Source organism: Danio aesculapii, chromosome 4 (assembly GCF_903798145.1).
Source record: "Danio aesculapii chromosome 4, fDanAes4.1, whole genome shotgun sequence".
NCBI lineage: Eukaryota > Metazoa > Chordata > Actinopteri > Cypriniformes > Danionidae > Danio > Danio aesculapii.
This window is the reverse complement of record NC_079438.1, coordinates 27,464,323-27,489,582: the sequence shown is the minus strand read 5'-3', so window position 1 is coordinate 27,489,582 and position 25,260 is coordinate 27,464,323. Positions and strand designations below refer to the sequence as shown.

The window sequence follows — 25,260 nt, the reverse complement described above, 5'->3', positions numbered from 1 at the left end:
TCTTGTACACTCATGTCCTCTCTGTACTGGAAGCTCCATTCTCCAGGACAAAAACAACACTCGAGTACAAACTGGAAATAAAGTTAAGATAAACCTACAGACACTATGGAGACCAGCTCAGAAGAACAGTCCAGCCTTTAATGAGCCCATCATGAGGTACTAAATCAAAATGAGCTGATTAAAAAGCCCAAATCATGAGTTAATAACTGGACATGATGATTTACCAAGTCAAAAGGGTTAAACACAGTGGAAATGTTCATTATTTAAAGCATTTAGTCATGTTAAATCTAAATATAGAGTTCACATCACATCTATCTTCACCCTCTCTGCTGGGTAACCCATTCTCTCATCACTGAGTCATTTAGAGAAACTCATTATAGACTATTTAGGGTTAACTCAAATGAAGTGCTTCAATCTGATGGATGACTGAGTTCTGGCTTCTCCATTACTCACTGACCGCTGTTTTAACTCTCAGATTATGACCCAAATAAGGTCTTCAAATGCCCTTTACTAGACAGAGTTTACTGTAACGTCATATATATATATGTCAGTGTGGGTACACGCTTCTGGACCTCCTCTTTACACATTGGGCTCAATGGGAAATCAGCTGTTATTAAGATGACTGTAGAATAACAGATAATTCTCTGTACCCCCCTATAATAATGGTTTAGTCCAAACTCATTCAAACCCAGTAAAGCTTTGAGTCCCGCCCTCGCGGGTGAAGAGGACCAATCAGTGTTGAGGCAGCAGCTGAAGTTAGAGATGATTGGTGGATAAGCAGGAGGCTGACGGACAGATTGAAATGAAAGCTAAAGCTCCAGCAGAACTCTGCCAGAGTCAGGCTAAAGGTCTCCTCAGCAGCGGAGGCAGAACTACAGCACAGCAGCTCATAGAGGAAGAGCTTCACCAGGACTCTGACAGATCAGTGTTTGATCATGATGGACACTGCTGAAGCTGAACGCAGGACTCTGATTGGCTGATCTATATTGAAGATGTGCCGTTATTTCCCTATAAACACACAGCTGAACAGGCAGGGGCACTACATTATACACTCCTGGGGAATAATTCACCAGCCTCTGCTCAATAACTAATATAGATTAGGGCTGAACACATGACTGCAGTGAGTCTCGTCAGTAAACACACACACACTGAGGGAACACAGAGACAGCATGAGGGAAAACAGCAACAGAGTTTATTACAATGAAAAGAGGAAGGTCAGAAGGCGTCAGTGGGAGGGTCAGCGTCCGCGTCTGGAGGGCCGTCTGAACCCACCGCCCTTCACCTTCTTCCTCACGCCGCTCGACTGCTCGCCATCTTCATCCACTTCCTGTGCTGCACTCGGCCGCTTCCTCTTCTCAGAGCTCTCCTTCATTTCCTGAACACACACACACACACACACACACACACACACACACACACACACACATCAGCACAACACAAATCAGCAGAACACACACACACACCAGCACAACACACAGAGGTGGTGTACGTACAATGCGTGCAAACCGCTGCGCTTCGCTCACTCGCTCCACCAGCATCATCACTTCCTCTTCCTGTGTGGGGAAAGCTGGAAGTTTCTTCCCAATCAGCGCTTCAATCCGCTGGAAGAGCTCCACATCATACCTGCACACACACACACACACACACACACACACACACACACACACACACACGCTCTGAGATGGGGATCAAGACAAACAGGGAGAAAAATATTGTGTTGTTCCACAAGGGGACGACATCAGAGTAATAAACATGGACACTGACTGTGTGACGAAGGTGATGGACTTCCCAGACCTCCCTGCTCTGGCGGTGCGGCCCACACGGTGGATATAATCCTGCAGAGAACAGAGTCCAGCAGTTATAACAACTCGTAAACATGACTCCAGCAGTTATGACAGCACACAGACATGACTCCAGCAGTTATAACAGCACACAGACATGACTCCAGCAGTTATAACAGCACGCAGACATGACTCCAGCAGTTATAACAGCACGCAGACATGACTTCAGCAGTTATAACAGCACACAGACATGACTCCAGCAGTTATAACAGCACACAGACATGACTCCAGCAGTTATAACAGCACGCAGACATGACTCCAGCAGTTATAACAGCACGCAGACATGACTTCAGCAGTTATAACAGCACACAGACATGACTCCAGCAGTTATAACAGCACGCAGACATGACTCCAGCAGTTATAACAGCACGCAGACATGACTTCAGCAGTTATAACAGCACACAGACATGACTTCAGCAGTTATAACACCTCATAAACGTGACTTCAGCAGTTATAACAGCTCAAAAACATAACTCCAGCAGTTATAGCAGCTCATAAGGATGACTGAAGCAGTTATAGCAACACTAACATGACTCCAGCAGTTATAACAGCACACAGACATGACTCCAGCAGTTAAAACAGCACACAGACATGACTCCAGCAGTTAAAACAGCACACAGACATGACTCCAGCAGTTATAACAGCACGCAGACATGACTCCAGCAGTTATAACAGCACACAGACATGACTCCAGCAGTTATAACAGCACACAGACATGACTCCAGCAGTTAAAACAGCACACAGACATGACTCCAGCAGTTAAAACAGCACACAAACGTGACTCCAGCAGTTAAAACAGCACGCAGACGTGACTCCAGCAGTTATAACAGCACGCAGACATGACTCCAGCAGTTATAACAGCACACAGACATGACTCCAGCAGTTAAAACAGCACACAGACGTGACTCCAGCAGTTAAAACAGCACGCAGACATGACTCCAGCAGTTATAACAGCACACAGACATGACTCCAGCAGTTAAAACAGCACACAGACGTGACTCCAGCAGTTATAACAGCACGCAGACATGACTCCAGCAGTTATAACAGCACGCAGACATGACTCCAGCAGTTATAAGAGCTCACTGACATGACTCCAGCAGTTATAACAGCACGCAGACATGACTCCAGCAGTTATAACAGCACACAGACGTGACTCCAGCAGTTATAACAGCACACAGACGTGACTCCAGCAGTTATATCAGCACACAGACGTGACTCCAGCAGTTATAACAGCACACAGACATGACTCCAGCAGTTATAACAGCACACAGACATGACTCCAGCAGTTAAAACAGCACACAGACATGACTCCAGCAGTTATAACATCACGCAGACATGACTCCAGCAGTTATAACAGCACGCAGACATGACTCCAGCAGTTATAACAGCACGCAGACATGACTCCAGCAGTTATAACAGCACGCAGACATGACTCCAGCAGTTATAACAGCACGCAGACATGACTCCAGCAGTTATAACAGCACACAGACGTGACTCCAGCAGTTATAACAGCACGCATACGTGACTCCAGCAGTTATAACAGCACACAGACGTGACTCCAGCAGTTATAACAGCACGCATACGTGACTCCAGCAGTTATAACAGCACGCAGACATGACTCCAGCAGTTATAACAGCACGCAGACATGACTCCAGCAGTTATAACAGCACGCAGACATGACTCCAGCAGTTATAACAGCACACAGACGTGACTCCAGCAGTTATAACAGCACACAGACATGACTCCAGCAGTTATAACAGCACACAGACATGACTCCAGCAGTTATATCAGCACACAGACATGACTCCAGCAGTTATATCAGCACACAGACATGACTCCAGCAGTTATTACAGCACACAGACATGACTCCAGCAGTTATAACAGCACACAGACATGACTCCAGCAGTTATAACAGCACACAGACATGACTCCAGCAGTTATAACAGCACACAGACGTGACTCCAGCAGTTATAACAGCACACAGACGTGACTCCAGCAGTTATAACAGCACACAGACGTGACTCCAGCAGTTATAACAGCACACAGACGTGACTCCAGGAGTTATAACAGCACACAGACGTGACTCCAGCAGTTATAACAGCACACAGACATGACTCCAGCAGTTATAACAGCACACAGACATGACTCCAGCAGTTATAACAACACACAGACATGACTACAGCAGTTAAACAGCTCATAAACATGGCTCCAGCAGTTATAACAGCACACAGACATGACTTCAGCAGTTATAACAGCACACAGACATGACTTCAGCAGTTATAACACCTCATAAACGTGACTTCAGCAGTTATAACAGCTCAAAAACATAACTCCAGCAGTTATAGCAGCTCATAAAGATGACTCCAGCAGTTATAACGGCTCATGAACATGACTGAAGCAGTTATAGCAACACTAACATGACTCCAGCAGTTATAAAAGCACACAGACATGACTCCAGCAGTTAAAACAGCACACAGACGTGACTCCAGCAGTTATAACAGCACGCAGACATGACTCCAGCAGTTATAACAGCACGCAGACATGACTCCAGCAGTTATAACAGCACACAGACATGACTTCAGCAGTTATAACAGCACACAGACATGACTTCAGCAGTTATAACACCTCATAAACGTGACTTCAGCAGTTATAACAGCTCAAAAACATAACTCCAGCAGTTATAGCAGCTCATAAAGATGACTCCAGCAGTCATAACGGCTCATGAACATGACTGAAGCAGTTATAGCAACACTAACATGACTCCAGCAGTTATAACAGCACACAGACATGACTCCAGCAGTTATAACAGCACACAGACATGACTCCAGCAGTTAAAACAGCTCGCAGACGTGACTCCAGCAGTTATAACAGCACGCAGACATGACTCCAGCAGTTATAACAGCACGCAGACATGACTCCAGCAGTTATAACAGCACACAGACGTGACTCCAGCAGTTATAACAGCACGCAGACATGACTCCAGCAGTTATAACAGCACGCAGACATGACTCCAGCAGTTATAAGAGCTCACTGACATGACTCCAGCAGTTATAACAGCACGCAGACATGACTCCAGCAGTTATAACAGCACACAGACGTGACTCCAGCAGTTATAACAGCACACAGACGTGACTCCAGCAGTTATATCAGCACACAGACGTGACTCCAGCAGTTATATCAGCACACAGACATGACTCCAGCAGTTATAACAGCACACAGACATGACTCCAGCAGTTATAACAGCACACAGACATGACTCCAGCAGTTATAACATCACGCAGACATGACTCCAGCAGTTATAACAGCACGCAGACATGACTCCAGCAGTTATAACAGCACGCAGACATGACTCCAGCAGTTATAACAGCACGCAGACATGACTCCAGCAGTTATAACAGCACGCAGACATGACTCCAGCAGTTATAACAGCACACAGACGTGACTCCAGCAGTTATAACAGCACGCATACGTGACTCCAGCAGTTATAACAGCACACAGACGTGACTCCAGCAGTTATAACAGCACGCATACGTGACTCCAGCAGTTATAACAGCACGCAGACATGACTCCAGCAGTTATAACAGCACGCAGACATGACTCCAGCAGTTATAACAGCACGCAGACATGACTCCAGCAGTTATAACAGCACACAGACGTGACTCCAGCAGTTATAACAGCACACAGACATGACTCCAGCAGTTATAACAGCACACAGACATGACTCCAGCAGTTATATCAGCACACAGACATGACTCCAGCAGTTATATCAGCACACAGACATGACTCCAGCAGTTATTACAGCACACAGACATGACTCCAGCAGTTATAACAGCACACAGACATGACTCCAGCAGTTATAACAGCACACAGACATGACTCCAGCAGTTATAACAGCACACAGACGTGACTCCAGCAGTTATAACAGCACACAGACGTGACTCCAGCAGTTATAACAGCACACAGACGTGACTCCAGCAGTTATAACAGCACACAGACGTGACTCCAGCAGTTATAACAGCACACAGACGTGACTCCAGGAGTTATAACAGCACACAGACGTGACTCCAGCAGTTATAACAGCACACAGACGTGACTCCAGCAGTTATAACAGCACACAGACATGACTCCAGCAGTTATAACAGCACACAGACATGACTCCAGCAGTTATAATAACACACAGACATGACTACAGCAGTTAAACAGCTCATAAACATGGCTCCAGCAGTTATAACAGCACACAGACATGACTTCAGCAGTTATAACAGCACACAGACATGACTTCAGCAGTTATAACACCTCATAAACGTGACTTCAGCAGTTATAACAGCTCAAAAACATAACTCCAGCAGTTATAGCAGCTCATAAAGATGACTCCAGCAGTTATAACAGCACACAGACATGACTCCAGCAGTTAAAACAGCACACAGACGTGACTCCAGCAGTTATAACAGCACGCAGACATGACTCCAGCAGTTATAACAGCACGCAGACATGACTCCAGCAGTTATAACAGCACACAGACATGACTCCAGCAGTTATAACAGCACACAGACATGACTTCAGCAGTTATAACACCTCATAAACGTGACTTCAGCAGTTATAACAGCTCAAAAACATAACTCCAGCAGTTATAGCAGCTCATAAAGATGACTCCAGCAGTCATAACGGCTCATGAACATGACTGAAGCAGTTATAGCAACACTAACATGACTCCAGCAGTTATAACAGCACACAGACATGACTCCAGCAGTTAAAACAGCACGCAGACGTGACTCCAGCAGTTATAACAGCACGCAGACATGACTCCAGCAGTTATAACAGCACGCAGACATGACTCCAGCAGTTATAACAGCACACAGACGTGACTCCAGCAGTTATAACAGCACGCAGACATGACTCCAGCAGTTATAACAGCACGCAGACATGACTCCAGCAGTTATAAGAGCTCACTGACATGACTCCAGCAGTTATAACAGCACGCAGACATGACTCCAGCAGTTATAACAGCACACAGACGTGACTCCAGCAGTTATAACAGCACACAGACGTGACTCCAGCAGTTATATCAGCACACAGACGTGACTCCAGCAGTTATAACAGCACACAGACATGACTCCAGCAGTTATAACAGCACACAGACATGACTCCAGCAGTTAAAACAGCACACAGACATGACTCCAGCAGTTATAACATCACGCAGACATGACTCCAGCAGTTATAACAGCACGCAGACATGACTCCAGCAGTTATAACAGCACGCAGACATGACTCCAGCAGTTATAACAGCACGCAGACATGACTCCAGCAGTTATAACAGCACGCAGACATGACTCCAGCAGTTATAACAGCACACAGACGTGACTCCAGCAGTTATAACAGCACGCATACGTGACTCCAGCAGTTATAACAGCACACAGACGTGACTCCAGCAGTTATAACAGCACGCATACGTGACTCCAGCAGTTAAAACAGCACGCAGACATGACTCCAGCAGTTATAACAGCACGCAGACATGACTCCAGCAGTTATAACAGCACGCAGACATGACTCCAGCAGTTATAACAGCACACAGACGTGACTCCAGCAGTTATAACAGCACACAGACATGACTCCAGCAGTTATAACAGCACACAGACATGACTCCAGCAGTTATATCAGCACACAGACATGACTCCAGCAGTTATATCAGCACACAGACATGACTCCAGCAGTTATTACAGCACACAGACATGACTCCAGCAGTTATAACAGCACACAGACATGACTCCAGCAGTTATAACAGCACACAGACATGACTCCAGCAGTTATAACAGCACACAGACGTGACTCCAGGAGTTATAACAGCACACAGACGTGACTCCAGCAGTTATAACAGCACACAGACGTGACTCCAGCAGTTATAACAGCACACAGACATGACTCCAGCAGTTATAACAGCACACAGACATGACTCCAGCAGTTATAATAACACACAGACATGACTACAGCAGTTAAACAGCTCATAAACATGGCTCCAGCAGTTATAACAGCACACAGACATGACTTCAGCAGTTATAACAGCACACAGACATGACTTCAGCAGTTATAACACCTCATAAACGTGACTTCAGCAGTTATAACAGCTCAAAAACATAACTCCAGCAGTTATAGCAGCTCATAAAGATGACTCCAGCAGTTATAACAGCACACAGACGTGACTCCAGCAGTTATAACAGCACGCAGACATGACTCCAGCAGTTATAACAGCACGCAGACATGACTCCAGCAGTTATAACAGCACACAGACATGACTTCAGCAGTTATAACAGCACACAGACATGACTTCAGCAGTTATAACACCTCATAAACGTGACTTCAGCAGTTATAACAGCTCAAAAACATAACTCCAGCAGTTATAGCAGCTCATAAAGATGACTCCAGCAGTCATAACGGCTCATGAACATGACTGAAGCAGTTATAGCAACACTAACATGACTCCAGCAGTTATAACAGCACACAGACATGACTCCAGCAGTTAAAACAGCACGCAGACGTGACTCCAGCAGTTATAACAGCACGCAGACATGACTCCAGCAGTTATAACAGCACGCAGACATGACTCCAGCAGTTATAACAGCACACAGACGTGACTCCAGCAGTTATAACAGCACGCAGACATGACTCCAGCAGTTATAACAGCACGCAGACATGACTCCAGCAGTTATAAGAGCTCACTGACATGACTCCAGCAGTTATAACAGCACGCAGACATGACTCCAGCAGTTATAACAGCACACAGACGTGACTCCAGCAGTTATAACAGCACACAGACGTGACTCCAGCAGTTATATCAGCACACAGACGTGACTCCAGCAGTTATAACAGCACACAGACATGACTCCAGCAGTTATAACAGCACACAGACATGACTCCAGCAGTTAAAACAGCACACAGACATGACTCCAGCAGTTATAACAGCACGCAGACATGACTCCAGCAGTTATAACAGCACGCAGACATGACTCCAGCAGTTATAACAGCACGCAGACATGACTCCAGCAGTTATAACAGCACGCAGACATGACTCCAGCAGTTATAACAGCACGCAGACATGACTCCAGCAGTTATAACAGCACACAGACGTGACTCCAGCAGTTATAACAGCACGCATACGTGACTCCAGCAGTTATAACAGCACACAGACGTGACTCCAGCAGTTATAACAGCACGCAGACGTGACTCCAGCAGTTATAACAGCACGCAGACATGACTCCAGCAGTTATAACAGCACGCAGACATGACTCAGCAGTTATAACAGCACGCAGACGTGACTCCAGCAGTTATAACAGCACACAGACGTGACTCCAGCAGTTATAACAGCACACAGACATGACTCCAGCAGTTATAACAGCACACAGACATGACTCCAGCAGTTATATCAGCACACAGACATGACTCCAGCAGTTATATCAGCACACAGACATGACTCCAGCAGTTATTACAGCACACAGACATGACTCCAGCAGTTATAACAGCACACAGACATGACTCCAGCAGTTATAACAGCACACAGACATGACTCCAGCAGTTATAACAGCACACAGACGTGACTCCAGCAGTTATAACAGCACACAGACGTGACTCCAGCAGTTATAACAGCACACAGACGTGACTCCAGCAGTTATAACAGCACACAGACGTGACTCCAGCAGTTATAACAGCACACAGACGTGACTCCAGGAGTTATAACAGCACACAGACGTGACTCCAGCAGTTATAACAGCACACAGACGTGACTCCAGCAGTTTATAACAGCACACAGACATGACTCCAGCAGTTATAACAGCACACAGACATGACTCCAGCAGTTATAATAACACACAGACATGACTACAGCAGTTAAACAGCTCATAAACATGGCTCCAGCAGTTATAACAGCACACAGACATGACTTCAGCAGTTATAACAGCACACAGACATGACTTCAGCAGTTATAACACCTCATAAACGTGACTTCAGCAGTTATAACAGCTCAAAACATAACTCCAGCAGTTATAGCAGCTCATAAAGATGACTCCAGCAGTTATAAACAGCACACAGACATGACTCCAGCAGTTAAAACAGCACACAGACGTGACTCCAGCAGTTATAACAGCACGCAGACATGACTCCAGCAGTTATAACAGCACGCAGACATGACTCCAGCAGTTATAACAGCACACAGACATGACTTCAGCAGTTATAACAGCACACAGACATGACTTCAGCAGTTATAACACCTCATAAACGTGACTTCAGCAGTTATAACAGCTCAAAAACATAACTCCAGCAGTTATAGCAGCTCATAAAGATGACTCCAGCAGTCATAACGGCTCATGAACATGACTGAAGCAGTTATAGCAACACTAACATGACTCCAGCAGTTATAACAGCACACAGACATGACTCCAGCAGTTATAACAGCACACAGACATGACTCCAGCAGTTAAAACAGCACGCAGACGTGACTCCAGCAGTTATAACAGCACGCAGACGTGACTCCAGCAGTTATAACAGCACGCAGACATGACTCCAGCAGTTATAACAGCACACAGACATGACTCCAGCAGTTATAACAGCACACAGACATGACTCCAGCAGTTATAACAGCACACAGACGTGACTCCAGCAGTTAAAACAGCACACAGACGTGACTCCAGCAGTTATAACAGCACACAGACGTGACTCCAGCAGTTATAACAGCACACAGACGTGACTCCAGCAGTTATAACAGCACACAGACGTGACTCCAGGAGTTATAACAGCACACAGACATGACTCCAGCAGTTAAAACAGCACGCAGACGTGACTCCAGCAGTTAAAACAGCACGCAGACGTGACTCCAGCAGTTATAACAGCACGCAGACATGACTCCAGCAGTTATAACAGCACACAGACATGACTCCAGCAGTTAAAACAGCACACAGACGTGACTCCAGCAGTTATAACAGCACGCAGACGTGACTCCAGCAGTTATAACAGCACGCAGACATGACTCCAGCAGTTATAAGAGCTCACTGACATGACTCCAGCAGTTATAACAGCACGCAGACATGACTCCAGCAGTTATAACAGCACACAGACGTGACTCCAGCAGTTATAACAGCACACAGACGTGACTCCAGCAGTTATATCAGCACACAGACATGACTCCAGCAGTTATAACAGCACACAGACATGACTCCAGCAGTTAAAACAGCACACAGACATGACTCCAGCAGTTATAACATCACGCAGACATGACTCCAGCAGTTATAACAGCACGCAGACATGACTCCAGCAGTTATAACAGCACGCAGACATGACTCCAGCAGTTATAACAGCACGCAGACATGACTCCAGCAGTTATAACAGCACGCAGACATGACTCCAGCAGTTATAACAGCACACAGACGTGACTCCAGCAGTTATAACAGCACACAGACGTGACTCCAGCAGTTATAACAGCACACAGACATGACTCCAGCAGTTATAACAGCACACAGACATGACTCCAGCAGTTATATCAGCACACAGACATGACTCCAGCAGTTATATCAGCACGCAGACATGACTCCAGCAGTTATAACAGCACACAGACATGACTCCAGCAGTTATAACAGCACACAGACATGACTCCAGCAGTTATAACAGCACACAGACATGACTCCAGCAGTTATAACAGCACACAGACGTGACTCCAGCAGTTATAACAGCACACAGACGTGACTCCAGCAGTTATAACAGCACACAGACGTGACTCCAGCAGTTATAACAGCACACAGACGTGACTCCAGGAGTTATAACAGCACACAGACGTGACTCCAGGAGTTATAACAGCACACAGACGTGACTCCAGCAGTTATAACAGCACACAGACGTGACTCCAGCAGTTATAACAGCACACAGACGTGACTCCAGCAGTTATATCAGCACACAGACATGACTCCAGCAGTTATAACAGCACACAGACGTGACTCCAGCAGTTATAACAGCACACAGACGTGACTCCAGCAGTTATAACAGCACACAGACGTGACTCCAGCAGTTATAACAGCACACAGACGTGACTCCAGCAGTTATAACAGCACACAGACGTGACTCCAGCAGTTATAACAGCACACAGACGTGACTCCAGCAGTTAAAACAGCACACAGACATGACTCCAGCAGTTAAAACAGCACGCAGACGTGACTCCAGCAGTTATAACAGCACACAGACGTGACTCCAGCAGTTATAACAGCACACAGACGTGACTCCAGCAGTTATATCAGCACGCAGACATGACTCCAGCAGTTATATCAGCACGCAGACATGACTCCAGCAGTTAAAACAGCACACAGACATGACTCCAGCAGTTAAAACAGCACACAGACATGACTCCAGCAGTTAAAACAGCACGCAGACATGACTCCAGCAGTTATATCAGCACGCAGACATGACTCCAGCAGTTATAACAGCACACAGACATGACTCCAGCAGTTATAACAGCACACAGACATGACTCCAGCAGTTATAACAGCACACAGACATGACTCCAGCAGTTATAACAGCACACAGACATGACTCCAGCAGTTATAACAGCACACAGACATGACTCCAGCAGTTATAACAGCTCACAGACATGACTCCAGCAGTTATAACAGCTCACAGACATGACTCCAGCAGTTATAACAGCTCACTGACATGACTCCAGCAGTTATAACAGCTCACTGACATGACTCCAGCAGTTATAACAGCACACAGACATGACTCCAGCAGTTATAACAGCTCACAGACATGACTCCAGCAGTTATAACAGCTCACTGACATGACTCCAGCAGTTATAACAGCACACAGACATGACTCCAGCAGTTATAACAGCTCACAGACATGACTCCAGCAGTTTTAACAGCTCACAGACATGACTCCAGCAGTTATAACAGCTCACTGACATGACTCCAGCAGTTATATCAGCTGTACCTTGGAGTGTGTGGGAATGTCGAAGTTGATGACGCAGTCCACGTGTGGGATGTCGAGTCCTCGTGATGCCACATCTGTCGCCAGCAGCACCGAGCGGGACTTTGACTTGAACTTGTTGAGGGCACCGAGACGTTTGTTCTGCACACACGCACACACAGGTCATTTGAACACACGCATACGCACGCACACACACACACGCGCTCACACACAGACGTCAGCGGCGATGCCTCCACAGGTGTGTTGGTGTACCTGACTCATCTGGCCGTGCAGAGGGATGGCGGTGATGCCCAGGTTGCGCAGCAGCAGCGCCACACGCTGGGTGTTGTTGCAGGTGCCACAGAATACCATGAAGGAGTTTCCCGCCAGCTCGTTCAGGATGGAGACCAGATAACAGTCCTGCACACACACACACACACACACACACACACACACACACACTGAGTGCTGGAGGAGAGGACACACACACGTCCTGTGTGCAGAGAGAGAGAGAGACAGACAGACCTTATATTTGGAGGGGATGAAGATGTAGAACTGCTGCAGTTTGTCCACTGTGGCGTATTTGCTGGAGACGGAGCATTTCACTGGGTCCTGCAGAGCGGCGCGCTGGAGCTTCTGCACCTAAACACACACACACACACACTACATGTATCATACATTTATTACACACCCACCTCATGTGTTATATACACTCACCGGCCACTTTATTAGGTACACCTCACTAGTACCGGGTCGGACCCCCTTTCTCCTTCAGAACCGCCTTAATCCTTCATGTCAGAGATTCAACAAGATACTGGAAATATTCCTCAGAGATTTTGCTCCATATTAACATGATAGCATCACACAGTTGCTGCAGATTTGTCGCTGCACATCCATGATGCCAATCTCCCGTTCCACCACATCCCAAAGGTGCTCTATTGGATTGAGCTCTGGTGACTGTGGAGGCCATTTGAGTCCAGGTGCATTATCCTGCTGGAAGTAGCCATCAGAAGATGGAGACACTGTGCTCATAAAGGGATGGACACGGTCAGAACAATACTCAGGTAGGCTGTGGTGTTGACACCATGCTCAATTGGTACTAATGGACCCAAAGAAAATCTCCCCCACACCATTACACCACCACCAGCAGCCTGAACCGCTGATACAAGGCAGGATGGATCCATGCTTTCATGTTGTTGAGGCCAAATTGTGAGCCGAGCATCTGAATGTGTCAGCAGAAATGGAGACTCATCAGACCAGGCAACGTTTCTCCAATCTTCTATTGTCCAGTTTTGGTGAGCCTGTGTGAATTGTAGCCTCAGTTTCCTGTTCTTAGCTGACAGGAGCGGCACCCGGTGTGGTCTTCTGCTGCTGTAGCCCATCCGCCTCAAGGTTGGACGTGTTGTGTGTTCAGAGATGCTCTTCTGCAGACCTCGGTTGTAACGAGTGCTTATTTGAGTTACTGTTGCCTTTCTATCAGCTGGAACCAGTCTGGCCATTCTCCTCTGACCTCTGGCATCAACAAGGCATTTGCGCCCACAGAACTGCCGCTCACTGGATATTTCCTCTTTGTCGGACCATTCTCGGTAAACCCTAGAGATGGTTGTGCGTGAAAATCCCAGTAGATCAGCAGTTTCTGAAATACTCAGAGCAGCCCGTCTGGCAGCAACAACCATGCCACATTCAGCGTCTCTTAAATCCCCTTTCTTCCCCATTCTGATGCTCGCTTTGACCTGCAGCAGATCGTCTTGACCATGTCTACATGCAGTGAGCTGCTGTCATGTGATTGGCCGATTAACGAGCAGTTGGACAGGTGTACCTAATAAAGTGGCCGGTGAGTATTTATTACACATACACACAGCATACCTTCTTGGTCATGGTGGCTGAGAACAGGAATGTGCGTCTGTCACGTGGGATCACCTTCAGGATCTTGTCCACCTAAAACAAACACACACACACACACACACACACACACACACACACACACACACACACAGGTTTTAAAAGTTCTATAATCAGAATTTAGCAAACACCAAGCAGCATTTGAGCTGAATCTGAAGTGTGTGTGTGTTTGTTTGTTTGTTTGTGTATTTGTTAGTGTGTGTGTGTACCTCAGACTCAAAGTCCATGTTGAGTATGCGGTCGGCCTCGTCCATCACCAGGTATTTCAGCGCTCGCAGGTTGAAGCCTTTAGTGTTCTCCAGGTGATCGATCAGCCGGCCCGGAGTCGCTGACACACACACACACACACACACACAAAGAGAGAGATTACCAACAACCCCTCTGATTAAACAACACACTGCTCCTGTTTGTTTGTGTGTGAGTGAGTGTGTGTCTCTTACCTATGACCACATGGGGTTTCTTGGCCAGAACCAGAGCCTGAGACATCATGTCAATCCCTCCAACGACCACCGCTGAAACACACACACACACGTAAATTAAAGCCAGCTCTTTCCACAGGACTTCTGTGGCTTTGTGTGTGTGCATAATTGTGTAATGAGGGGCAGGTGTGTGTGTGTGTGTGTGTGTGTGTGTGTGTGTGTGTGTGTGTGTGTGTGAGTGAGTGAGTGAGTGAGTGTGTGATGAGGGGTGTGTGAGTGTGTATTACCGGTCTTGACGCCGATGCTGGAGCCAAGTGCGTCGAACTGCTCTGCGATCTGGAAGGCGAGCTCTCGCGTGGGCGTCAGCACCAGTGTGTGTAGACGCTGCGCACACAACAGCAGACTCTGCAGCACTGGCACTGCGAACGCACCCGTCTTACCCGAACCCGTCTCCGCCAGACCGATCACATCACGCCCTACACACACACCATAGAGAGAGATGATTATACAGAGAGAGAGAGAGAGAGAGACGAGCAGAAACACACACACACACACAAAAGAACCATAAACAGAGATACACAGTGAGTGTGTGCATATGTATATAACATCCGCATCAGAGACACACACACATTCAGTGTATAAGTGTGTGTGTGTGTGTGAGAGAGAGAGTGTGTTCACCTTGCAGAGCTACAGGAATGGCCTCGATCTGGATCTTGGTCGGTTTCTTCCATCCGAGCTGATCACAAGCCTCACAGAGGACCTCAGTGACACCCTTAACACACACACACACACACACACACACACACAAATATATATAAATATAAGCTGCACTAACGAAGACAGACACACACACACACACACACACACAGCAGCTACCGGACACAGAGGTAAAGTTGGTTTTATATTGGGATATTCAGACATCCCCCTTAATAATATAATGTCAGGAAAGTAATCTTTGCTAATAAAGAAGGGAATCATATTAGCAGCCAGTGACTATTAAAGTACAGCATTGTACACAGTGAATTAGACAGTGTTAATGTTGTTTAGCAGTCACACCTGCATGCTAATTCTTACCCAATATTCAGAGTAACATGGTAAACAATATACAGACTGCTAAATGAACGAATGTGCGAGTATAAAACCAACTTTACCTCCATCTACCGGAGCGGTGTGTGTTCGTCTCTTACTAACTCTCTGAAACTCGTGTGTGTGTGCGTGTGTGTGTGTGCGTCTCACCAGCTCTTTAAAGCTCGTGTGTGTCTCCCCGGTTGTCTCAGTCTCCTCAGTGTGTGTTTCCCCGGTTGTCTCAGTCTCCTCAGTGTGTGTCTCCCCGGTATGTGTGTCCGCCGGTGGATGTGTGTTTGTCTCCTTGTCCGTCGGTGTGTTTGTGTTTGTATCCTCCGCCGCTTCTCGCTGCTCCGCCATGTTGCCGAGCGTCACACACGTGCTCAAACACCGGAAGTGACGGAAGAGCGCGTAGCCAGGACCGGACGCGATTGAAAGCAGGACACGCTGCTGGAGTTTGAGCTGATTATGTTTATAGCATCTTCATCTTTTATAATGCAGTCAGAACACACACACACACACGCACACACAGCAGAGTTGTGTTCCACATGCACACATCACTCACGCAGAAGCTCTGCTGAATCTCCAGTGTTGATCTGACGCTAATATCTCTTGTCTGCAGTAATCTGCATCTCCTTTCCCAGTACTGGGTTGCAGCTGGAAGGGCATGAAACACCAGAACACACGTGTTGAGCTGCTGACCGTCATATCTGAGTCCCGCGCTGCTGTAAACACACAGATATTCCACTAAACAGTGAACATGGGTTGTTTTTGTGGTTTTCCAGCAAATTCGTTCTTCCGATTTAACTGTTTCACCTGTACAGTGTTCAGAGAGACGCCATGTTGTGTTGCCAAAACAAGCAGAAGAAGAAGAATTTGGAGACAGGTTGTCAGTGCTGCGTTTTAAATGTGCTGCAGTGAAGGGTTTGTTTTCAGTTCCTGCTATGAGAGCACCGCTGGACTCACGTGTGGACCACAGCACACACCACAGAGATATGTCTGTAAAGGAACATGTGTTACCTGAGAGCTTTTCACATCTGGAAATGGTGAAATCTGGATCTGCCGCTCGTCTCCTTTTAATAAAGAAGAGTAAATTTGGTGAGTGTGTGATCAGTGGACTGTGTGTGTTTATTGGTATGGTCAGCAGTACTCTTTCAGTGTTTAAACACAGACCTTAGTCGAAATGACTTGGTTAGTAAGTTTACAGAACGTTAATATCACTGCAATATTACGGACTGAACGATCTTCTGTAAATGCTGCTCATGTAATCAAACTATAACCGTCGTGGAGGATTTTTGCTGCATTGTGTGTCAGGATAGTCTAACGTTATACACACACAGCTGTCTGACGCTGCCTACTGAGTGCACCTACAGAGAAATGCAGAGGGTGTTTTCTCCCATTCACCGTGCGGTATCAAACTCCATTAAACTAGTGATGGGCAAAGCGAGGCTTCATGAAACACTGAAACAGTCGAAGCTTCGAAACGTTACAAAACCTGTCTCTACAGTGACACCTAGTGGTCATCTTATGTATTACAATAGAACAGCTTCAGCAATGAACACTTGAGCAAGTTGAGGTATTAAACCCCACTTTGTAGAGTAGAACTCAAATGATTTAGTGGAGTGGAGTGGAAGGCTCTCCGTCTACCATGCATGGATAATGGGTTTGAATCCAGGCTGGTACAGCTATCTGAAATGCTTTAATATCAGTTTGAAATGCTTTATTCGTGTATTGTTTTGTTTCAACATTGGTCTGACAGCCCAATAAACACTTTGTGAATAAATATGTCGTGTTTTGGTCATAAAACAGGGTTGTTGCTAGATCAGACTCGGTTGTGGTTGGAAGCTAACAAGAATTATTTACATTATTCATTAAATTTCCCATTGTATTTTATTAACGTCTACCCAAACCCTAAACCCAACCATCACAGTATACTGTTCAAATATTCACTATTGTTTTACAGTGTTACACAAATGATGCTAAATTGATGGCGTATCTGCAGCTGTGTCATATCTAGACTACACTATAAAACACATAAAACCTTGACTTCTGAGTATTTGGACAAGTCAGGATTCGAACCCAAAAGCCATTTGAAGCTCTGCAACAACGTGCACACGCAGGGTCCACTAGGCTATATGAGATGGAGGTTTTCTGACTCTGTCAGTCAAATGGAGATTCACCAGGTCTCCAAACACTTCTAATCTGAACGATGCTTTGAATGGCTTCAGTCACGTGACCTGGTGTTTTGAAACACTTTAGTCACATGACCTGGATGTTTTGGATCATGCTTCGGTGCAGTGTTTCGAAACACTTGCGCTTCGGTATCTCGACACTGTGTGGAAGCGCCCGTTTCACGTCAGCCATCCCTAATTAAAACTACACTCTTCCAGCAGTTCCTCATATCTAATATCTGGTTTGTCACGTGTGGGGGGGCTGCAGGAAATGTTCCTGAATGAAAGTGACAGTGCTGAACTGCAGTTAAAGGCCACAAATTAATGATTTGGCAAATAATTGGATTACTGATGTCCATGTAAACACAGTCACTGTCTGTCTCCTCTGCGCCTGTGTTTGTTTTGCCTCTATGTAAATCAGCGCATGCCCAAACGGAAACTCCCATTTAATTCAAATCCTTCCCTCTTTCCCTCCCCCGACACGCCCACTTAAACAGAGCTGGACACACCCACTTTCCTGACTTTTTCCAAACTAGAGGTGTGAACACACCCTGCTGAGACAGAGGGGGGTGGCCCTTTCAGATCACAGCAATAACCCTAAACGTGTCCTGGCCTTAATTTCAGCCAGACAAACCTGTAACGCTGTGCTAGTGTGAGTCCAGTGAAGCACTTCATTATCAACACGATGATGATGATGATGATGATAGATCAGAGTTACTGCAGCTGTGAGGGATTAAAGAACAGTTCAGTACACTGTAACCCTGTGCTCAGTGTTTATTATCTGCACTCACTCCTGCTGCACAGCTCTAATACACACAATCAAGACAACAGAGTCAACTTAACAGATTATTGACATTAAACACACACGCGCATGCACACACTCGCACACTCGCGCACACACACACACACACACACACACACACACTCACACACTCGTACACACACACACACACACACACACGCGCACACACACACACGCACACACGCGCACACACACACACACACAGCAGTACTGTGATCTGTACACACACACACTCCTCACAGCAGCCCCTCCATCTCCCGCATGAAGGCCTCGTACACCTGGTCTTTGGTCTTCAGGTTGGGCGGGGTGGGGGCGTGGGCTGTGGGCGGGGCCTGGTGGGCAGGGTTCTGCTGATTGGCTGGCGGGCGCTCCTCCTCCCTGCGCCCTGTCATTCCTGCCCGGTCTCTGCGCACGCGGAGCGCTGTGGGCACGAAGCGCGTCACCTCCGCCTTGGGGTTGATGATCTGCGGTTTGGCGGAGATGGTGGCCCCGCCCCCCTGTGCAGAAGCGCCGCCAGAACCCGCCACCGTGGCCCGCTTCTCGATGGTGGGGGCCAGCAGATTGGCTGTGGTGCCAGGGGGCGGCGGCATCTGCAGGACAGAGCCGCTCGGAGCACCCTCATTGGATGAGGCGGCGGGAGACTTCTGACGGGGGACGATGCTGGGTGGAGCACTGAGCACATTGGGGTTGAGCGGGGGCGGGAACAGCGAAAGGGGTGGAGCCATACGGGGCGGCCCTGCACGTGGGGGAGGGGGAGGTGGCGGCATTCCTGCAGACACACACACACACACACACACACACACACATTACAGAATTACTGAACTGTGCTAAAAAAAATGAAGCACCACTTCTGTTACAGATGATTTCAGCTTGCCGTCACCAGCAATATAGTTACGTTAGTTATCGTCTGCTAGCGTAGATGCTGATGGTTAACGTCTGCTGTTATAGAGGCTAATATAGTTATCGTTATAGTTATCGTCCGCTGGTGTAGAGGCTAATATAGTTATCGTTATAGTTATTGTCCACTGGTGTAGAGGCTAATATAGTTATCGTTATAGTTATCGTCCACTGGTGTAGAGGCTAATATAGTTATCGTTATAGTTATTGTCCGCTGGTGTAGAGGCTAATATAGTTATCGTCCGCTGGTGTAGAGGCTAATATAGTTATCGTTATAGTTATCGTCCGCTGGTGTAGAGGCTAATATAGTTATCGTTATAGTTATCGTCCACTGGTGTAGAGGCTAATACAGTTATCGTTATAGTTATCGTCCACTGGTGTAGAGGCTAATATAGTTATCATTATAGTTATCGTCCACTGGTGTAGAGGCTAATATAGTTATCGTTATAGTTATCGTCCACTGGTGTAGAGGCTAATATAGTTATCGTTATAGTTATCGTTTACTGGTGTAGAGGCTAATATAGTTATCGTTATAGTTATCGTCCACTGGTGTAGAGGCTAATATAGTTATCGTTATAGTTATCGTCCGCTGGTGTAGAGGCTAATATAGTTATCGTTATAGTTATCGTCCGCTGGTGTAGAGGCTAATATAGTTATCGTTATAGTTATCGTCCGCTGGTGTAGAGGCTTATATAGTTATCGTTATAGTTATCGTCCACTGGTGTAGAGGCTAATATAGTTATCGTTATAGTTATCGTCCACTGGTGTAGAGGCTAATATAGTTATAGTTATCGTCCGCTGGTGTAGAGGCTAATATAGTTATCGTTATAGTTATCGTCCGCTGGTGTAGAGGCTAATATAGTTATCGTTATAGTTATTGTCCACTGGTGTAGAGGCTAATATAGTTATCGTTATAGTTATCGTCCGCTGGTGTAGAGGCTAATATAGTTATCGTTATAGTTATCGTCCACTGGTGTAGAGGCTAATATAGTTATAGTTATCGTCCGCTGGTGTAGAGGCTTATATAGTTATCGTTATAGTTATCGTCCACTGGTGTAGAGGCTAATATAGTTATCGTTATAGTTATCGTCCACTGGTGTAGAGGCTAATATAGTTATAGTTATCGTCCGCTGGTGTAGAGGCTAATATAGTTATCGTTATAGTTATCGTCCGCTGGTGTAGAGGCTAATATAGTTATCGTTATAGTTATCGTCCACTGGTGTAGAGGCTAATATAGTTATCGTTATAGTTATCGTCCACTGGTGTAGAGGCTAATATAGTTATCGTTATAGTTATCGTCCACTGGTGTAGAGGCTAATATAGTTATAGTTATCGTCCGCTGGTGTAGAGGCTAATATAGTTATCGTTATAGTTATCGTCCGCTGGTGTAGAGGCTAATATAGTTATCGTTATAGTTATCGTCCACTGGTGTAGAGGCTAATATAGTTATAGTTATCGTCCGCTGGTGTAGAGGCTAATATAGTTATCGTTATAGTTATCGTCCGCTGGTGTAGAGGCTAATATAGTTATCGTTATAGTTATCGTCCGCTGGTGTAGAGGCTAATATAGTTATTGTTATAGTTATCGTCCGCTGGTGTAGAGGCTAATATAGTTATCGTTATAGTTATCGTCCGCTGGTGTAGAGGCTAATATAGTTATCGTTATAGTTATCGTCCACTGGTGTAGAGGCTAATATAGTTATCGTTATAGTTATCGTCCACTGGTGTAGAGGCTAATATAGTTATCGTTATAGTTATCGTCCACTGGTGTAGAGGCTAATATAGTTATCGTTATAGTTATCGTCCACTGGTGTAGAGGCTAATATAGTTATCGTAATAGTTATCGTCCACTGCTGTTGTTATCGTCTGCTGTCATGCTGTTAATTTAGTTTTAGATATGGTCACCTGGTGGAGCGGGCGGGGGCAGGCGGGGTGGGGGTCCTCTGGGCGGGGGTCCAGGGGGCAGGCCGGGTGGAGGGCCCGGTGGGGGTCCAGGTGGGCGTCCCGGCGGGGGCCCCGGAGGCAGCAGGCGCGGCATGGGGCCTCTGAGAGCCGCAGGGAGCCCAGGAGGCCTCAGGAATGGAGGAGCACCTGATTATAGAAACTCACCGTCAGTAAACACACACACACACTCACTACAGTAACCAGCTGATCCGCATACACCGACACTGTTTACTGATGAATTAATGAATGCAAATATAAGGCTGTGGGTCATGTGACGCACCAGGAGGCGGGCCTGGAGGTGGGCCTGAAGGTGGTCCTGGCGGCCTCATTGGAGGTGCAGGGGGTGGTCCTAAAGGAGGTGGCCCTGTGATTGGTGGAGCCTGCATGAGTGAAGGAGGCTGCTGCACTGCCATTGGTGCAGAAGGAGCAGGAAGTCTAGAATTAACCAATGGCTGCGCAGCATCAGCGGAGGCCTGATCCTCAGCCTCGGAGTCCTCAGAGTCGCTGTACTCCTCTTCATCATCCTCCTCCTCTTCCTCCGGCACAGACTGACCTGCAGGAACACACACATAGGACACATCACACACACAAACACACACACTTGCAGACCAAACGGCGTCAGCTGAGGGAAACACACCTGCCATGCGGAGCATCATGGCCTGCAGTGGAGTGATGCTCTTCGTCTTCACCACACGACGCTTCTTCTTCTTGGGAGATGGCATATCTGCGAACCGCACACTGCGCCCTGAGCGCACACACGCACGCACGCACGCACGCACGAACACACGAACACACGAACACACACACACACACACACACACACACACACACACACACACACAGGTTCAGAAGCAGCTTCCTCTACATCTGAGGTATATCTGTGTCTGTGTGTGTCAAACCTGTGTGTTTGTCTGCTCTCTCCTCGTCTCGCTCGCCCCGGTCGCTGTCCTCTCTCTCTGCACTGCTGTCCTCCTGAGAGTCGCTCTCCTCGTCTGCGTCGCTCTTACTGTCGGAGTCTCGACCGCCGTCCATCATCTCTGTGTCTGAGCCTGTGCTGGCCTCTGCAGGGCGCACACACACACACACACACACACACACACATTAATGAATGAACAGACACACACAGACACACGTGAATAAAGAAACACACAGACACTCACTCATACACGTTAATGTAAAAACACAAGAGACACACACATAATGAACCCACACACACACACACACACACACACACTCACTCCCTCCCTCAATCACACACTCTCGTGCAGTGCACCTGTGCGGCGTGTGTTGGCGTAGAGCTGCAGGATCTGTGGGGGCGGGGGGCCTGGTGGAGGCCCCGGGGGTTTGCGTCCCGCTGGCAGTCGAGGAACTCCAGCCAGAGCCGCGGCGGAGAGAGACGATGCTTTCCTGGAACACATAATTACAGAGATGCTAACAATCACAGCGGCGCTAATAATCACAGTGGCACTGTGCCGTTTTTTTGTTAAAGCTAATACAGTTTGTACAGTTCTGGTGCTAAACTCTAATAATACACCTTCTTCAGTAAAATAACAGACCTGTAGGCCTACATGATATGACAGACGACACAATCTAAACATGATGCTTGCTGTAAACTATAGGCTACAGTATTGGAGGATTCATTATGATATTGATCTGATCTGTTGTGCTGCAGATGATGTTTCCTTTAATATCAGGATTTTTCTAAATCTGCAATAAGCCGCTGTTGACCCTAATCGATGGTAAATAACCTGTCTTTAAGGACAGCCTGATATTTTCCTGCAGGTTTGACTAAACTAAACCGTCTGAGTTTTTTACTCAATAAACACTGCGTCCCCTAAACCCACCGCGAGTGAGACGGAGAAACTGAACGCAGCTCTGAATAATTATTATTGCTCTGAGAATCCTCTTTTGAATGGAGTTTGGTTTGGTAGTTTGTTGGTTATTTAATGTAGTTTTGTTGGTCAGTTATCGACACAATAAACAAGAATAATTGAGGTGAAGTTCAAAACAAGGTCCGCTTATATGCTTCAGTGCACAAACGGACACACAGCTCTGTTCAATACAATATCAATATAAATAAAACGACAGTGAAATATTCAGAGTAGCCTACATTAGGCTAAATCATTTCTGTTAATGACCATTCATCTTGTGCCCGTCAGTTTCACTTTAATTAATTTAATCAACTACTTTGACCACAATGTCACCATAAAGTATTCCCCTCAGAAGAATAAACTCAGTCGGTAGGATGAGAGATCAGAAACTATAACGGAGCGGCGCATGTTCCGTCTGAATGAAGTGCTAGCATCACTGACACAGTGCACAGCCCTCCAGTACACGGACACTTTCAAAACAAAAAAGGGGAGGAATCAGTGCACTGAGGATCTGTCCAGTTTACTTATTGAGCTTTTTCTCATTTAAGGATTCAGGCAGGCTTACTGTGTGTGTGTGTGTGAAGAGCAGGTAATATCCTCCTCTACTCCAGTGTTGTGAATGTGATCTGCTGATCTAACAGACACAGCGAAACATGTAGAGACAGCAATAAACTCCATGTTGCGGGTCAAAATGAACCCATTTAATGCATTTCTCCACTGATTATTAAAATTAACAGGAACAAATAGTCTTGGAGAGTTTGTGTTGTCGTGAACGCCACACGTTGTTTGAATTGTGAATGAATGTAGAATGATTGACAGGCGAGGCAGGGGGAAGTGCTGAACTGAACATGAATTTAAGCACTTGAATATTCATGTGTACTTCACACTAAACTGTAGAATGGCTTCAGAACCTGTGGGATACAGTAGCCTACATGACAACTTTCTAGTGCCTTATACCGGCTTATAAATGACACATAATATAGCACATGCGCAAGATTGGATTTGGATTGGTACCAGCTGGCTGATACTCGATCCAGCAAAAATATAGGGTAGCGAACCAATATCTGATCCAAATATCGGGATCCGTGCATCCCTAATGCCAACAATCACAGCGGTGCCAACAATTACAGCGGCACTAACAATAACAACGGTGCCAACAATAAAGGTGCCAACAATCACAGCGGCACCAACAATCACAGTGGCTATAAAAATCACAGCACCGCTAACAATCTCAATGCTGCTAAAGTGTGTGTGTGTGTGTGTGTCCTCACCCCAGTGTGCTGCTCTTCTTCAGGATGGAGGGCGGCTGGGCTCCGGGCAGTGGGATGTCCTGGATGAGGATGCTGGATGGAGCGTGAGGCATTTCTGGAAGAGGAATACTGTCCACCTCCACTGACTCTGCATTCTGGTGGAA

General features: G+C 46.6%; 2 protein-coding genes across 2 annotated transcripts in view; both read right to left on the bottom strand.

Annotated features, from left to right (window-relative positions):
* Window positions 1–1,170: 1,170 nt before the first annotated feature.
* On the bottom strand, window positions 1,171–16,584 carry ddx47 (DEAD (Asp-Glu-Ala-Asp) box polypeptide 47). The gene is made up of 12 exons (XM_056454910.1): window positions 16,334–16,584; window positions 15,776–15,869; window positions 15,385–15,573; window positions 15,119–15,190; window positions 14,888–15,006; window positions 14,643–14,714; window positions 13,302–13,418; window positions 13,050–13,196; window positions 12,801–12,938; window positions 1,765–1,835; window positions 1,494–1,623; window positions 1,171–1,375 (listed from the first exon to the last, which is right to left on the bottom strand). Exons 1-12 carry the CDS (start codon window positions 16,520–16,522, stop codon window positions 1,238–1,240), a joined length of 1,476 nt encoding a protein of 491 aa, XP_056310885.1. The 5' UTR covers window positions 16,523–16,584; the 3' UTR covers window positions 1,171–1,237.
* Window positions 16,585–19,098: 2,514 nt separating this feature from the next.
* The window catches only part of LOC130223498 (WW domain-binding protein 11), a 7,905-nt gene continuing 1,743 nt past the window's right edge, over window positions 19,099–25,260 (bottom strand). Inside the window, exons 2-8 of the mRNA XM_056456342.1 lie at window positions 25,118–25,251; window positions 23,249–23,382; window positions 22,875–23,036; window positions 22,613–22,720; window positions 22,256–22,528; window positions 21,937–22,122; window positions 19,099–19,904 (exon numbers count right to left, since the gene is read on the bottom strand). Of these exons, the coding sequence (XP_056312317.1) occupies window positions 19,372–19,904; window positions 21,937–22,122; window positions 22,256–22,528; window positions 22,613–22,720; window positions 22,875–23,036; window positions 23,249–23,382; window positions 25,118–25,251 (1,530 nt within the window). The 3' untranslated portion in view covers window positions 19,099–19,371. The remainder of the gene's footprint in view (window positions 19,905–21,936; window positions 22,123–22,255; window positions 22,529–22,612; window positions 22,721–22,874; window positions 23,037–23,248; window positions 23,383–25,117; window positions 25,252–25,260) is intronic.

Bases quoted from the DNA above. Each gene is read 5' to 3' on its own strand.
- ddx47 (XM_056454910.1), bottom strand. From the start codon at position 16,522: ATGGCGGAGCAGCGAGAAGCGGCGGAGGATACAAACACAAACACACCG. The intron at 15,870-16,333 runs GTGAGACGCACA...GTGTGTGTTAAG, and splicing joins ACACGAGCTTTAAAGAGCTG to GGTGTCACTGAGGTCCTCTG. The intron at 13,197-13,301 runs GTCTGTCTGTCT...GTGTGTGTGCAG, and splicing joins TCATCCCCTCCAAATATAAG to GACTGTTATCTGGTCTCCAT.